Below are 16,879 nucleotides of genomic sequence, written 5' to 3' on the forward strand. Positions count from 1 at the left end.
AATCCTCTGAAAAGCAACCCTAAGGTGCAACCCTAAGGACAGCCCCAAACTGGGACTCCTCCTTCTGAAAGAAAATATCTGCGTCCCACTTGAAAACCTGGATCCAAATTTGGTGAGCAGTGGCTCTGTGAAACACGACGCATGTTACAGGATTTCCACTCCCCACACCTTTCATTTTCATGTATTTACATCCCCTTTGTGTCTGTAAAATACTACCAAAAGCAATTCCTACTCTGCTCTTACAAATAGCTACCCAAAACCCAAGATAGTGAAGAAGCACTCCCTCCAGGTTAGGTTCTGCGTTTGGGATAATTCCTCTCTGTCAATATATCTATCACCTTTAATCAGAGCTGTTGATTATTACCAGCCTCTCTGAAAGACAGTTCTGAAGCTGAGTTCTCAGTCACAGCCGCATCCAAACTCGGTGAGCAGGTCTGGGAAAGGAAAAAAAGTCTTAAGTCTTTCCACTATTCATAGCCCTCACTCATTGGTACAAAGCCCTTTAGCAGAATTGTTTAGACCACATAACACCCACAAGTCCCAATTTATTAAAGTCTGCCAGTCTGATCGCTGCAGACTTTTTTCAGAGTTGATCCCCACAGTAACAATTATTTTCTGCTTTACTGACTCAGGCAAATTCATTCTAGTTTTTCTCCTCTCACCTCTCATACACCCTTCTATTTCTATGCCATGTTTTTTTTCATTCTCCCTTGCGCCCATCGAGCTTTTTGTGGTCAAAAAACCTACAGCTGGTATTTCCCCACGTTGCTAGGAGAAACTGGAACAGCCTGCATAATTCGTCCCCTTACATGCAGATCTGCCCTAAACTTTCCAGTTTAATTGTCTGGCCACACCATTGAGGTTTGCTCGGTTCGGTAAAATGAACTTGAAGCTGTGAGTTGTTATCAGGAGCTTCTGGGTTTTCAGTGCATCCCTATGAAACAGAAAATACAGGACTGCAATTTTTAAGTGTTTATTGTAAGTGCAGTGGTTACACAAGCCATGTAACAGGCAGAGAGCTTAGCGCTGTGGTTATACACTTCGCGCAATTAAGGAACAAAAATCACCAGTCGTTAAAAGAAACGGGATTTGAAAATGTAATACGAGAAACTGCGGGACCTTCTTCCTCCTTAATTTCACTTTTGAAATGAATTTTAGTCAGTTTTATGTAAATACTTTACACACACGTATATATATTTGAAAAGCAGGGTTCTACCTTATTTTTATAGTTTTATAACTTCCAGTCTCTTTATGAAACCAGCAGCTTTATTTCCAGTGGCGAGGTGAGCCTCTGCACCCCTCTGAAATGGCTGTGGCCACTCAGAGAAGCCAGAGAGCTGCTCCTAAGTATCCCTTTTCTCCAACATGGAGCCAGAGCCAATGTGCAGCGTAACAAAGGCCCTTCCAGCCTGGGCACACCCGGGCTAGCTGCAGCTGTAGAAACCAGCCCAGCCAACCCTCGCTCCGGGCCCGGGCGACTGAGGCGCAGGCATCCTGCATCGGGCCCGCCAGAGCCCCGTGGGTGCTGACCCCGCACAGCGCCGAGCCCCGGATACAAACTGGAACACAGGAGGTTCCATTTAAATTTGAGAAGAAACTTCTTCTCAGTGAGGGTAACAGAGCACTGGAACAGGCTGCCCAGGGGGGTTGTGGAGTCTCCTTCTCTGCAGACATTCAAAACTCGCCTGGATGCCTTCCTGTGTAACCTCATGTGGGTGTTCCTGCTCTGGCGGGGGGGTTGGACTGGATGATCTTTCCAGGTCCCTTCCACTCCCTGACATTCTGTGAGTCTGTGACCGGCTGCCCGTCCGCCGGCGGCGGGGCTCGAACCCGCGATCCCAGGCCCGGCAGGCGGCCAGCCCGCGCGGCTCCCGTGCAGCGGCGCTGCCACCAATGGGAGCGCTCACCTCCGGGGTGGGCGGGGAGGCGCCTGCCGGCATCCCGCCGCGCCTGCTGGGGTCGCTGTGGCAACGGCCCCGCCCGCCGGGCTCTCTTCTCTGCCCGCGCCTCCCACGCTCCGCCGGCGGGGCCGGAATCTCTGAGTCACGCTCTTCGCGATTGGGCAGCTGTTCCCCGATGACCAATGGGAGGCGGCGGCTTTGCGGCGAGGCAGCGCCCGCCTACGGCGCCATCTTGCCGGTGGCGGGGGTAGCGGAGCTCGGTGCCGTCGCGGCCCCGCCATGCCGCACTACCAGGCCTGGGAGGAGTTCACGCGAGCTGCCGAGAAGCTCTACCTCGCCGACCCCATGAAGGTGGGGCGGGGGCCGGGCGCCGGGCCCAGAGGCCTCGCGGGCGGGCAGCGGGACGGGCGGGCCTCCGCCGCCCGCAGTAGGCCGCGATGAGGTGCGGCTGTGGGGTGAGGTGGTGGGCGGCTTGGTGGCTCCGGCGCTCTCGTGTTGTGTCCTCTGGCCGCCCGGGGAGGCAGGCGGTTCTCTGGCCGGGTCGTGGAGCCCGCTGCCGAGCCGGGCGGGGCGGCTTCCCGGGGAGGATGCGGGTCCCCGCCGGGCCGTGGGTCGCTGCGGCCTCTCGCAGGGGCGATGCGGTTCGGGTGGCTGCGCGGGGGAGGCGAGAGGTAGCAGCGAGGATGGGGGTTACTGGCTGGTGTCGCACCTGACCGACCTTTTCCACGAAACGAGAGGAAGTTCATGTTTAACACCCCAAAAGCGCACACAGGGGACGGTGTTCAGGTGTTCTCAGAGAGCACAACGTGCTCATTTGCGGTGTACCCGCGTGTTAGAAACCGGGATTAGAACAGTTCTGTGGAATGAAGTGTTGAACGAAGAGTATATCAAGAATTGGTTTATGAGCTTACAACATTTAAGACTGTATCATTTGAACTTGTCTTCCTAAAAAATTAAAAGAAGGCATTCATTAGCACTTACCTTGCATTGTTGCCTGCAGTGTCACTTCAGACTGGAAGGTGTTAGCTTCCTAAAGAGTGTTTGCTCTAGGAATTAACTTATTGGCATGCAACTGCTTTTTTTGTTTCTGGCAACTTTTCCAGGAGTATAGTTTGTGCAAACATTAAAAGCAACTTCAGCCTTCAGAATCAGCATTGCATTTTAGCCAAAAAACAGCACAAAAGGTAATGTGAAACTCATGTGCACAAGAAGACTTCAGTAAGAAAGGCCTGGTTTTCTTCCCCAAAAATGAGGACAGGGAAACCTTCAGAAGTAGTATTTAACATCTGCCTTTAATTAGCATAGGTGATCACTTCATATACAATTGCCATCTATCTACTGATAATAAAATTGTCCTGTTTTACCTTCCTTTACTCTGTGATAGTCAATTAAGTTAGAAAGGAGAGAGGTCACTGCAGCCAGGAGTAGCACTTCCCCTTTTCTTAAGGGGCCTCCAAATGTCATCTCTTCCCATCCATGGCAATAAACTTCTCTATTTATAAAATAGTTTATGTAGGCCCCAAGGTCACAACACAAGGACCCTTCTTTTAATTTTCCGGAGAACTACCCTGAGGAGCCTTTGTATGTAACAGGGGCTGGTCAGGAAAACAAAGGATGAAGAATGGTGGGAGATGAGTGTGTTCTTGTCCTGGGCTGGAGAGGTCCAGGTAAGGAGGGCTCTTGCCTTTTGCAGGAACAGGTTATCTGTCAAGTCCATGCCTGCAGCTCATGGCAGCCTGTTGTGCTTTTGGGCCTGTTTGGTCCAGAGAGGTGCTGTGTTACACAACTGCTGTGGTAGGAGGAGGACAGTTTCTTAAACAACAAGGATAAATCTGTGATGAGATCCATTTCAGAGCAGGAATCTCAAAATATGTTTTGTAGTCAAGTAGGTTCACCAGACCTATTTATAGTTTGAGTTCGGAATGTTCTCAAAAGGACACCTGACTTTGTTTCTAGTTACTGGTGCTAGCTGAGACTGGAAACAATAGATATGAAGTCTCTGCAGCCAGTTCTGCATTCAGGAGGAAGCATTTAATGCTCAGTCAGTTGCTGAGGGTGTTGATTTTTATCACTGTGGTTTTCAGAACTTTGGTGATTAGAGAGCCCGGAGGGACTGTGGACAGGTTCAAACACAGGGCAGGTAACTACAGTAGCAGCTGTTTTAGTGAGTAGTTGCATGCTTGCTTTCAGTCTTCAAATTTAGCCTTATTGAGTCTTGAAAGTAATCTCATTTAGAACTCTCTTTAGTCCTCTGATTTTTAATTACTGTAAAGTTACCATTCTTGTACCCTCCTTTTTCACTTGCAAAAACATCAGAACACTTCAAATCTGTGTGTAGTCTTCAGTTCAGGTGTTGAATTAACTGTAGTGACTGGAAATATGACTTCTACATAACAGTTTAGAAGAAAAAAAGTATTGGTGATCGTACCCCACTTAGTTAATCCCTCTCTTCGTGTAGAACTGTTTCTTTTAAGTGTTTCCTGGATATAAACACGTTTCCATTTAGTTTTTCTGAAGTGTGATATACGGTTGTTGTATTTACAGTGGTTTTGAACATGCCCAATGTTAAGCTTCCGGGTGCTACTGTAATACCAGTTTAAAACTCTAGGCAGGGAAGTGGGACGGGTCAACTTCCAGACCATTGTGACGGTGGGATTAGCAGCCAGCAGAGCTGAGGACCACCACAGAGGTGGTAAAAATGTGAAGCAGTACATACTTATAATAAAAGGTAGTCTGAAATTGTGTAGAGTTCCTTCAGATATTTTCTGAGAATTGTTAGCTATAGGTGTTAATTCTTAAAATATTTGTTGTTCCAGGTGCGGGTTGTTCTCAAGTATCGACATTGTGATGGGAACCTCTGTATCAAAGTAACGGACGATGTAGCTGTAAGTACAGAACATGTTCCCCTTTCAGGGCTTATTGCACCTCTCAGGGACTTACGTTTTGTTGTCAGTCAACTTGGGAGCTCTTAGCCATTGCCTTGAGAGTGCCTGACAGTTTCCTAAAAGCATGTTTTGCTCACACTTCCCTAATTGCTCTATGGACTGACATTGAGGTGTGATTCAACTTGGCACAGTCAATTAAAAGTTTTAACACTTCAGCGTTCTTTATGGGTCTCGATATAATTATTTTAGGATTATATGACAACAAAAAAAAACAAGCACTACAAATATCTTGGACCTTCTCTCTATCTGAGTATGCTTTATGGATCTACATTGGTAGCTCCCACTGTAGTGTTTCAGGAGCATCTTTGCACAGATGTGTTTACTGGCATGAGTGTGGTCCTTCTCATTTGCTCGGAGTGGTGACAGCTTCCAGCCATAGGTTCAGCTCCTCCTTTGTGATTAGGAGACAGTGGAGTGATATCAGACTGAATGACAACATTCATTTGCAGTTAAGAAATCACATTTTCTGAATACTGTTAGGGTGTCAATTATGCATTCAGTAAAAGCTGTGGTACATAACACAGCATGGACTTCTGCAGTGTCCTTTCAAGGGCTGCTGTACGAGGTGAAGCATGTGTGGAGCTGGGATGTGAGATGGTGGGCAGCAGGTAGAAATGGGTCAGTGTATGCATACTGATGTGCATGCCAGTGACAGGTTCTTGGTACTAGGGACATTATAGCCAAGTTATTTCTCTGCAGTCCAGAGTAAGCAACAGTAGTCTGCCCTTCTGTCTTCAGATTTGGAAAAATCAGATTTTTTCTTTCCAGGAGAAGTAGTCTGGCATTGGTATTTCTAATACCTGGGAGAGGTGTGAAACTCCAGCAATGACACTTCTTGACAGAGTAATAGGGCTAAAGTTTGGGTGAGATATGGAGTATGAGGCACAGATAATGGGGAAGTGAAGGGCAACTAAATTGAAATATTCCATAGGGGAAGGTTGGAATCAGGTGATCCATGAACTTGGACTGTTTTCAGTTATAGGCCTTCTTACCCGCTTCCAGTCATGAAAAGCTGTTACACTGGTGGGAGAATGGGGTTGGTTTGGTGGTTTTTTTTTTTTTTGATTGTTTTCTGAAGGCAGGAAGGGCAAGTTTTCTTTGCTGCTAACTCTGTAGAACTAATATAGTTGAAGGAAAAAATAAACTGTTTTTTCTACTGTTTGTCTCTAAATTAAAATAGGAATTTGGTGCTGGCAAAAGATGTTGTGTTGACAGCACTAGAAGAATGGAGTATTCTGGGGCTTATTCATTGCTAAATCAGCCTGGGCAGTCATACTCATGCCATGCAGGTGTAAGAAGTTATTTAGTCTGCAAAAATAAAGCAGTTTTACTGTGATAAATTGCTGGTATATTACTCTTGTTCCTTTTGTATTTACAGGCTTGTCAGGTGAAGGAGTTTTTATCTTAAATCAGATTTTAAGTTCTTTATGTAGGACTGCCTTAGAAATACATTTTGCTTGGCGAAGGGATCCTCTTCAGTGGGAAATACTGTTTTGTTGTTTTTCTTTTTTGTCACTGGCAGTGTAATATTAAGGATTGTGAAAGGCAAAATAAACTTGCTTTCAGAATATAGAGAATAGAAAAATAATTTGAGGTTTAAAATCTGCTTCTGTTTTTACACAGCACAAGTAAAGGTGTCTTTTAAAGACAGCTTACAAATCCAAGTTTTAGCACGTGTTTTGAGAGAGAAGGTACTAGAATAAATCATGAGCTTTGTTATTTTCAAAATGGAAGGCATGAGCCATTCAGAGAAACTTAAATGTAAACATAGATGCATGTGTATTTTAAACCAGGTTAGATGTGTGTTGGTGCTGCCTCATGGTAACAACATGCCACAAATGAGCATTTGAGTACTTGCCTTGTTTTGTATGTTTCAAGCACAAATGTCTTGCAACTATAAACAGGATAAAAACAGTTCAAATGAAATCTGCTATTAATCAACTTTCTCTTGCAGTGTTTGCTATATAGAACAGACCAGGCGCAAGACGTAAAGAAGATCGAGAAATTCCAGAGTCAGCTAATGCGACTCATGGTGGCTAAGGAATCCCGCAGTGCTGCCATGGAAACAGACTGAATTGCTGAAAATAAAATGAGTGCTCTGGTCATATTTCACTGGAAGAAAATATCTCTTGGATGTGATGAATACTGGGACAGGAGAAGCTTTTATGTACCGAAGATGACTGATGACAAGTCTGAAGCATTTTGCCCCCCGCCCCAGACTCCACTTCGGAAAACTAGCAAAATTAATGCTTTCAGTTGAAAGCTTATATTTATTTTTGGGAATCAAACAAGAAACTATTCTTAGACATTAGGTATGCTAAGAAGACAAGTAAATATTTTAAATCTGCAGTACTTTAGTTGAATTAGATAGGCCACAAGCATATTTCTGGAAAGTTGTTATAAAATTTCATATAGATTTCATTGTGTTCCTACCTTATGCTGGTGTATTCTCACAGTCAGAAGGTTTATTGACCTAGTACTGTAGCATGATGACTGGATCTGATATCTAAATATTTACATAAATGATATATATCAGTGGGGTTTAGAAGAATGGATGTTTTCTGAACTGAAATGTTAAAAAATGCCAATTTGTACTAGCACTGTCACTAGCAAGATTTTAGCTTTTAGGATTGATCTTGATCATCAGCTGTCCAACATTATCTGTGCTGCAGTTTGTAGACTGTTATATTGGCTGAATAGTTAAACATCTGTATTTTAAAACTGAAAGTAAAACTGTGCTTGAATATTGATAGAGGTCAGTAAGAAACTGGGAGTTTCTTTTCTACTTATGCAAATAATGATATTAAAAAATGTATGGGGCTTTTTTCCACTACTTGAACTATTTTATACTAGCAGGGGGACCTTTTTCCATCCTTGCTTTAGGCAGAGTTTAAGTCTATCAGCAAGACAAATTCTAGAAGCTGTTGCCTATTAATAGAGAAATGCAACCAAACACTATCCAGATTCTTTATTTTAGCAGCTTGCTAACTGTGCATTTTTAAATGTTACATGTGGCAGATGGATGCCAGCCAACTGAATAAATGGATGAAAACCAGCTTAATAAATACTTAAATACCACTGTCAAAAACAGACCAGTGCTCCTGTGGCTTAGACTTGTTTCTCATTGTTACCTCTGGTAGAGTGATGGAAGCCTTAATTATCTTTTGCAAAGGCTTTTTGTTGGAAAGCCCGGTAGCTGAAATTGATACTTGCTTTGACTAGATCTTGCATAGTTAAAACCAGATGGATTTTTTAAAATGTAATTATGCTATTGGTATAACTAGGACTAATGTTTTGTGTTAGGCCCCAAGAGTATAGCAGAGCCATACAAAGACTTGTCTGTAGTGGCATTTATATATAACAAAACAATCTACTTAAATAGCTACCTGCTGTCACTTGCATAAAAATAATTGAGTTGCTCGGAAGCAGTGGAGTTCCAGCATTTGCCAGGAGCTCAAAAAAAAAACCAACCAACCAAACCCAGGTTTTAATATTACATTAGAGTACTCTTTCAGCTCAACATATAATGTTCCTTATTGTTGGAAAATACTGCAGTGCTAAATTCCAAGTGGCTGCTCAAATTCTAGTTTACAGGAGTGACTGCTACATATGTAACATTTTTCTTCTTGGATTGGCTTTTGAAATACAAATAAATCCAGAAAGAAGGCTAAACTTTGTTCACAGTTAAACTTCAATAAGACACTGTAATGCTGAAAATGTTCCTCGATGCTCCAAATTATTTTCTTAATAATTGCAATATAACATATTGGGTATTGAAAGATATTTTTTTTTCGTCTGAAGCAGTGTTGTGCAGTATGAATGGTTGCTACACAGAAGTCATACAAGTGAAGATTGAAGCTGTTAAATTGGCAGGTGAAAAGGCTACAGCTATTTTAGTGTCATTTTTGGACATCTCATAAATTGGCAAGACATGTAGATGTCTTCTGTGAGCTGAGGTACAGAAAGGCTTGAGTGGTATTTGCTTGAGCATGGACACAATAATAGGAGAGAGAGAGGAGACTGTAGACAGACTTGATGTACCAAATGGCTTGAGGAGGTTTTAGAGGGGTGCAATTACAATACTGTATATTAGAGTAGTGGTTGTCAAGAAAAAGAGGCAGATTTCTAGTTTTCTAAATTCAAAAATAATTTCTGTAAAACTATAAATAGTAATGTTACTTTCGTAAAGAGTATGTATTGTTAAGCTTTTCTCCATATACTCACAGAAAAACTAGGGGGTTCTGTGCAGTCATAATACACAAAAACAGTGATAAAGTACTGCTTAAAAAAAGTAAACCTTTTGGAAAGAAACAGGTGCTTCTTGACTTTGCACTGGAGTTTTCAGCAACTTTAATACTGTGTCCATGGGATGGTAGCAAAGCTGTGACCTCAAAGCTCCGCTTTTTCATGTTTATACTCTTGTTCAGAGAGTGTGTATGCTGATCATTTTCCAAATAAACTTTAATGAGTTAGTCCATCATATTGCCAACTGCTTGACTGTGTCCACTGGTATGTGATGAAAAATTCAGCTTCACATGGCTGCTCCGAAGGGGAACTGGAATGCATTGCATGGGAAGCAGTGAATTGGGCAGCCCAGCACATCAGCAAATGCTCCTGATGACTGAGTAGGAGTTTGTGCCAAGTACAAGCTGCAAACAGGCAGTGAAGGTGCAGGTAGGCAACCTGTGCAGTTAGAGACAGGTAACCTTTGCAGGAGGAGGGGAATGATTTAGAGAAAAAAAAAAGGATGTTTTCCCTTACTACAGCTAATTTTGTTGCTGCGTGTTATTTATCTTCAGTAATTGTTCTGTTTTGTGAGAACAGTTTAATAAAGAACATGGGTCTTGTTATTGCACAAAGAAATTGGATTAGGTTACCCATGGTATTTATTCTGGTTTTCTGGTGTTCCCACTTCCTGGATTCTCCAAGTGTCTTGATTTCAATTCTTCCTTTGTTCACAGCACTTAAGCTGATTCTGTGTTTGAGCTCTCTCATGTGAACTGCATCACTTCTCTTTTCCGTTAGGGGCTTTAACCCTGAGCTTCTCTGTATGTAGTCCGTTCTGTAGGTGTATTCTGGATTACAGGATGATCCTTACATTATCTGTAGAAGTGAGAATTTTGATTAACAGGTCTTTCTTTTAGAGATCCTTATGCAAGAGGCCTTTGTTTCCATTCAAGTCCTGACCTAACACTTTTAAGAGTGACAGATAACATTCTGGAAAATTGGATGCTTTTGTGCCTGAGTCTGTCAAATTGGGAAAGGGAACTGAAGCCAAGCAGGTGCTTTTAAAAAATGTTTTAATGTGTCAAAATAATTATATTTCATCTCAGTAAGTTCCTTCCTGCAGTATAAGAGTGAGTAATAGGCAACATTTTGCTGTAATAAATGTGAAGAAACTCTGATTTCTGCCAGATGTGGTCAGTAGGACTTGGATGATCACTTATTACCATAGGTTGATCTTAAACAATTACATCATCTGGAAGGTGCGTTAACCCTCTTGAGATAGGCAGAACAAATCCTCTCACTTCATTCATCTGAAGTAGGGATGGGAACACACTGCTGGGCCCCAGTGCACCTGTGCTTTTTTTCACTTCTGATCCTGGCTTAGGGGAAGATAAAATTATAGCACAGAAATGATACTGTAACCACATTTTAAATTAAGTTCAAGATCTAAAGTGGAAAAATGAACATACAGCATATAAGTGTGGGGGGTTTTGTATGACTTACGTAGACTGCAGATTCTGTACAAGTCCAATTTCCACCAAGAGTCTGTGAGCATTAGTGGGTGACTTTTGGGAGTAGGAGCTTAGCTGAAAACAATATCTTCTTTGTACAGTGCTCTGTGCTGAGGTAACTTTTAAATCTAATTGACAGAAACAAAGCTGTTTTGGTCAAGTGTATCTAAGGAGCCTTCTTGTGCAGATCCTCTAAGGAGGGTGTCTGCTAACATTTTTTGAAAGGAAACTAGTCCACAAAGAGCTACATCTAGAATAGCTTTTGCTTAAGTTAATACTGATTTGCTTTTCAAGACATGGGAGTGTCTTCTGAAAAGCTGATACCACTTTAAAGGTTTATGCTGCATGACTCAAGATAACACAACTGTTTGTTTATAACGATTTTATCTTTTACAAAGTCTTTGAGAGTTCAAGGACTGGTATCTAAATACAGGCAAGAGTTTAAACTGTCTTTGTTGCTGGGGATGACATAGAAACATGCCTTTCATCTCTTATAACTTTTACAGTAAGTAGACTCCTTAGACTGACTTCTAGGTAAACCTCCCTACCTTTATGCTGGGCTGAATTATCTCATTTGAATTACTGTGTACTGAAGGCAGATGTGGGCTTTTCAGTCTGTAGAAATGCTATTTTTGAGATGAGAATGATGCCACGGTATTTTAGAAGCAGGTTACTCAGCAGAATACAAAGGATGGTAGTTTGCTAACCCCTGCTTATTATGCAAGTTTGCGTAGGTCCTGTAACTGTTCCAACAGACTAAATGCTCTCAGGAGAACTTGGGCTTAAATTGGACCCTGTAAAACTCTGAAGTCTGTGGTAACCTTGCCAATAAAAACACAGTCACAGTGCAATAGCAGGGTAAAGTGTAAATTGCCTTTATGCAAGTTCAGGCCCTAATGTTGAACCTTGTCTTTGTTTCTGGTTAAGGTACGTGTTTATTTTCTTATAATGTGCCAAAGGTAATTGGAGGTGTGTGTTCTCAGGACTCTTGTAATGGGAACACAATTACTTTCTACCATTTTAAAAACACCTTAAGTCACTAGTGCCATCCCTGAGTCCTCTCATATGAAAATGCCTAGTCTTTCTAGCAAGAACCAGTGTGCTCAACCCATTATTAGTACTCCTCAGACAGACAGTTCCTAGCTGGTGTTATAACACTAAGAGGATAGTGTTTCTCTTAAACTGTAATGTTGGCATTTATGGAAGTGTTTTCTATTTAAATCAAGACCAGCTCTGAGGATATTTTGCTTTGCTTTTGTAGCAAATTTTGATTTTGTGCTCGCATTCTTCCATCGCCCTTTTGTGGTGATTCTTAGTCATTTTGTTAAAGCATCAGTCATACCAAAAGGTCTGAGATTGAGTTTTTTATTTCCTTTGAAGTTGTGTTTGCATGTTGGGTTCATTTTTTGTCTAGAAAAAGTGGTGTCTGTTCATAAAAGGACTAATCTGCATTGTTTGGCTTCTACTGGGCAGAATCTTTGTGAGTTTCAGCATGTGTTTACAGCAGGATTCCAAACACTGGTTTCTTGGAGAGTGGGCTGAGTTTTCTGGACATCTACTGAATGCCTTTGCTGGCTGGTAGGGAGCAAATGAGAATTTGCTGCGTGCACTGGCTAACAAGAATACATATTTTAACTGGATTGCTCATGCGTGTAAATACAGGCATTTATAATACAGCTCTGCTATCGTTATGCGGCTAAAAGATGAAAGGCTTGCCTCAGGGCACTGACAAATGAGCTCTGGCAAACTGTGTGTATGCCTTAAAGATGTTACCTCCCAAAGGCATCTGCTGCTGGAGGGAGTCAGCCAGGAGGATGAACTAATGCCTCAGACACGTCCGCGTGAAAGTCGATGTCTTACTTCAAATTGCCTTAAAAGATACCTTTTACGTTTGGGGGCAGGAGGGAGACAGCTTTTGAGGGAGTGATTGAAGGTTAGGGGGGTGTGTTATTTAATTCTTTATAAGCACGTTTGCTGTTGCAGTGCTACCATATGGCTGAGGGCAGTAACCAAAAAAGCAAGATTTACCAGGGGAAACCGAAACCTCTGTGTTGTTCACGCAGCAGACTCACCTAACACAGGACTGTATTCAAACACGCAAACAACCAACCATCTTTTTAACAGAGCAAACAGCCGCTTTGCAAATAGCTTTTTAACCACTGCAGCAATATTCCCTGATTATTTAATAAATGTGCAGAGACTGGGATTCCACACCAGCCTTGGTCAACGTACCAGCTGGTTGTGGATCCCTGCGGCACCAGTTCATGTGTCTCAGAGCTGCTTCTAAACCATTTCAATTCACTGGTGCATCAGAAAACTCCTCAATATACTGGAGACCTGCTGTTTTGGTGTTTCTGCCTGGTTAGTGTGCTTAGATGGCTTCACAAAAGGGCAAATGAGTGATAGAGGGGATGAAATGGAGAGGTTAAGAGCCCCCAGGAGGGGTGAGGAGAACAACAGGAGCAAAAAAGCCAGCAGTTAGATTGGTTTAGAATGCCAAGGAACCACAGCCAAAATAACTTGCACCTTGTCATTTCCCTGACTTGCTTTTAAAAACCTCCTGTCTGTCCCATTAAATGCCCTGTAACGTACATACCATACATTATTTACCTGGAAATGTCTGAATTTGTTTCTGTATTATTGTAGTTCATATGGAAAGTGTGGAATTGAAGGGTGTAGGTTATATTCTCCCTAAAGGCCTGTAACACTCCGGTAGCCTCTCAAATGGAGTAACCAGAACTGATCACACGCTAAAAGGTAAAGATTCTATTACAGATTTATAAAACTGTGTTGTAGTTCTGAATATTCTTAGATGTTGAGGCGGGGGTTTAAGAAGGGATCAGCATGCTGAAAGGCATATGGGGCTGCAGTAGTAGCTGTTCAGTGTGCAGAAGCTCCAAATCTATAAATTCTTAAGGTGCCTCCAGAATACATCCAGGTGGCCAACCCTCAAATACTTAAAAATACTGAAACACCTACTGGACATGATTTCACTGCTTGTGAGAATGGACTATTTTGATTTCACAGTCCAAGAAGAGTGTTTTCTTTCCTCATTCTTTTGACTTCTGTATTAAGCTTCCTCCTTTTCCAACTCTTCAGGCCTTTCTTCTTTTTAATTTGTTTTAAACTTATCGTTTCCCTTTAAATCTTTTAAGATGTGTTCCTCTTATTCTCCTTTACATAGTTGATCATGGTGACTTTTTGGTTGGCTTGGGGGAAGAGGATTATTATACAGTTGCATCTTTACTTTCTTCTACTTGTAGGTGTTAATAGAGGATGTCATTCTCAAATCTGAGCTTCAGTAGAGGGAGATTCTGCATTGTCACACTTGTGAAGAGTATGTGTGTAGGTGTCACAGAAACATTAATAAACTGCATCTCAAACTTCCTTACCCAATAATAGTACAAGAAAATAGTTTTTTTTTCTGGATATCAAAAAGAGCACTTAGGATTTAGTGAATGAGAAGATCCTTCAGTTCAAACTGTTGCAATATCTACCTAGATTGTAGCCATTCATTTACTTTCCTGAAATACAAGTTGCATAAGTTGGCATTATTTTATTTGGCTGATGACTGCCTACCAGTCTACAACTCATAATGATTAGATATCAGCCATTCTCCATAATAATTTGTCATCCATGTCTTTTAAAGAAATCATTCCTTATATTGTAAGACGAAAACTGTTCTCCAAACACATCTGTCGTTGTCACTTTCTCTGTGTTTATATGATTCTCTGTCAGAACTCTCTGAAGTTCCCCTTATGCCAGTAGTCCCCTAAGTTTCTATCATGGCCATATCTTCCCCTTAATTTCTGTTTGCTGTAAGAAACTCCAGCTGCTTTAAAGGTGCATGTGATGTTGCATAATGTTCCTCTACCTCAGAAAATAACTTGAAGGATTGCCGGACAGTGGAGTTGCTCATGTTTTCCATTTCTCTTATTTAGAATCACAGAATATCTCGGCTTGGAAGGGACCCATAAGGATCAAGTCCAACTCTCTGCTCCTTGCAGAAATCTAAAACTAAACCATACGATTAAGAGCGTCATCCTGACACTGCTGGAACTCTGAGAGGTTTAGGGCTGTGACCACTGCCCTGGGGAGCCTGTTCCAGTGACTGACCACCATCTAAGTGAAGAACCTTTTCCTAATGTCCAGTCTGAACTCCACTTGACACAGCTTCATTCCATCTCCTTGTGTCCTCATTGGCCACCAGAGAGAGGAGATCAGCTCCTCCCCGTGTGCTCCCCACGGACCACAGTTGTGGCCTGTGGTGAGGTCACCCCTCAGCCTTCTCCAAGGTGAAGAAGCCAAGTGACTTCAGCTGCTCTTCAGATGTCTTGCCCTTGAGGCCTTTGGCACTCCTCTGGACACACGCCAATAGTCTGATGTCCTCATATTTAGGTGCCTAAAACTGCACCTGGTACTTGGTGGGGGTTACAGCTGTGCAGTGTAGAGTGGGACAGTCACCTTCCTTGACTGGCTGGCAATGCTGTGCTTGGTGCACCTCAGGGCACCATTGGCCCTTTTGGCTTTAGGGGTATTTGCATCTCTGTTTTGTTTTGATAGGCTGTGGGAGTTGAACAATTTTCACAATAAATAGCCAAAACAGTTCCAGTTAGGAAGAATGCATGTAAAGAACTAAACCTGATGTAATGTTTCTCTGTATATTTGAGGTAACTGCTTATTGCTGTTTACTACTGCTACTACCATAGGGCTTAAGAGTCCCATTTGTGAACCAGAAGCGTCATGTGTCTAGCACTGTTAAAGCACAGAGAAAAATTAATATTTAATGAACTGGGCAATTTAAGAGGGTTAACATCCACAGGAAGAACATACACAAGAGTGATATCTCCAGGGTAGGAACTTTGAACCACCCTGTCTGCTGCATGAAAGAAAGAACTGGAAGGCGCTAAGGAGGTAAGAAGGTGGTTCCTGGATGACTGAATACACCTGTTTTAAGAATATGAGACAGTCTGGATAAGGTATGGAACTATTTCTTTAACAAGTTATAGAGGCTGGAGTTACTGGTAACCTAGAGGTTGGAGTTGGAATTTTACAACAAATAGGGGATAGAAGAAATACAATTTTTCTTTAACTAAAACAGGCAAATACAATATCTATTGATTTTTATGTTTGTGAAATCCCTGTAGTCCTACAGAGGAAAGATGGGTTGCTACTAATGCCTCTGCCATCTCAAAAAAATTAGTGTGGAGCTGTTAGTGAAATAGATTCCCCAGAAGGGGCAGGATTTACAGCCAGCATGTTTTGTGTGGAAGAAGAAAACAACAAAAAAAAGGCAAGCCTTACTTACAGAACAGTTCAGACACATGTTGCTTCAAAACAGCTTCGTTTTTAAATTTAGAACTGTTGCTGCTTATAGCAAAACAGCATGAAAGCTGCACCAAATACTCTTTGGACACTGGAGTGCTTGAGTAGACTGGGATGACTGGATAGAAGAAGTTGGAAGATGTGAAAGGAATTGTCATCTGTCATCACAGGTCTGTTTGTTAAGACTTCTCTTCAACAGTCCAAAACATGAGAAATGAGATGGTGTGGTGGTGACAAAAAACAAACAAACAAACAAAACCTAACATTGGAACCTGGGTGTGAAGTGGTACTTGAAAGCTGAGTTTGAATGGAAAAACCTCAAAGAGCAAATAAAGAATTTAAGTTGCTTCTTACGTTCTTACTGATGGGATTAGTTGTTACAGCTCGACCTTCTGAGGCTTGCACTGATCCCTCTGACCACATTTGGAAGACAGACCTTGGAGAACACAGGTTCAGGGAAGAGGCACCCATTACACACATTCTTAGAGTGTTTCTTCTGCTTAGGAGCATAGTTATGCTGCACAGGACAGCAGCTGAGGAGGTGGAGCAGGCTGAATGTGTTTTTCTTCAGTCAGCCCCACTACAGTGCCCTCCCTGAGTGCTGGTGAGACTGACTGAGCAGCCCTTTAGGAAGCTCATGAAGACAATTAAGGGAGTGGAGCATCTCCCTTATGAGGAAAGGCTGAGGGAGCTGGGTCTCTTTAGCTTGGAGGAGACTGAGGGGCAACCTCATTAATGTTTATAAATATATAAAGGGTGAGTGTCATGAGGATGGACCCAGGCTCTTCTTGGTGACAACCAATGATAGGACAAGGTGCAATGGGTATAAACTGGAACACAGGAGGTTCCATTTAAATTTGAGAAGAAACTTCTTCACAGTGAGGGTGCCAGAGCACTGGAACAGGCTGTCCAGGGAGGTTGTGGAGTCTCCTTCTCTGCAGACATTCAAAACCCACCTGGACACCTTCCT

General features: G+C 42.4%; 1 protein-coding gene across 1 annotated transcript; it reads left to right on the forward strand.

Moving 5' to 3' along the window:
* The first annotated feature begins 1,969 nt into the window (after positions 1-1,969).
* Positions 1,970-9,326, forward strand: SRP9 (signal recognition particle 9). Its single transcript, XM_065058609.1, has 3 exons — positions 1,970-2,252; positions 4,718-4,786; positions 6,801-9,326. The coding sequence occupies exons 1-3, from the start codon at positions 2,181-2,183 to the stop codon at positions 6,918-6,920; spliced, it is 261 nt and encodes an 86-aa protein (XP_064914681.1). The 5' UTR covers positions 1,970-2,180; the 3' UTR covers positions 6,921-9,326.
* The last annotated feature ends 7,553 nt before the right edge of the window (positions 9,327-16,879 follow it).

Source organism: Columba livia, chromosome 3 (genome assembly GCF_036013475.1).
Source record: "Columba livia isolate bColLiv1 breed racing homer chromosome 3, bColLiv1.pat.W.v2, whole genome shotgun sequence".
NCBI classification, from domain to species: domain Eukaryota; kingdom Metazoa; phylum Chordata; class Aves; order Columbiformes; family Columbidae; genus Columba; species Columba livia.

What these genes read in the sequence shown, in the direction of transcription:
- SRP9 (XM_065058609.1), top strand. Translation starts at nt 2,181, where the DNA reads ATGCCGCACTACCAGGCCTGGGAGGAGTTCACGCGAGCTGCCGAGAAG. An exon ending in ACCTCGCCGACCCCATGAAG is followed by an intron (nt 2,253 to 4,717) that starts GTGGGGCGGGGG and finishes TTGTTGTTCCAG; the next exon opens with GTGCGGGTTGTTCTCAAGTA. An exon ending in AAGTAACGGACGATGTAGCT is followed by an intron (nt 4,787 to 6,800) that starts GTAAGTACAGAA and finishes TTTCTCTTGCAG; the next exon opens with TGTTTGCTATATAGAACAGA.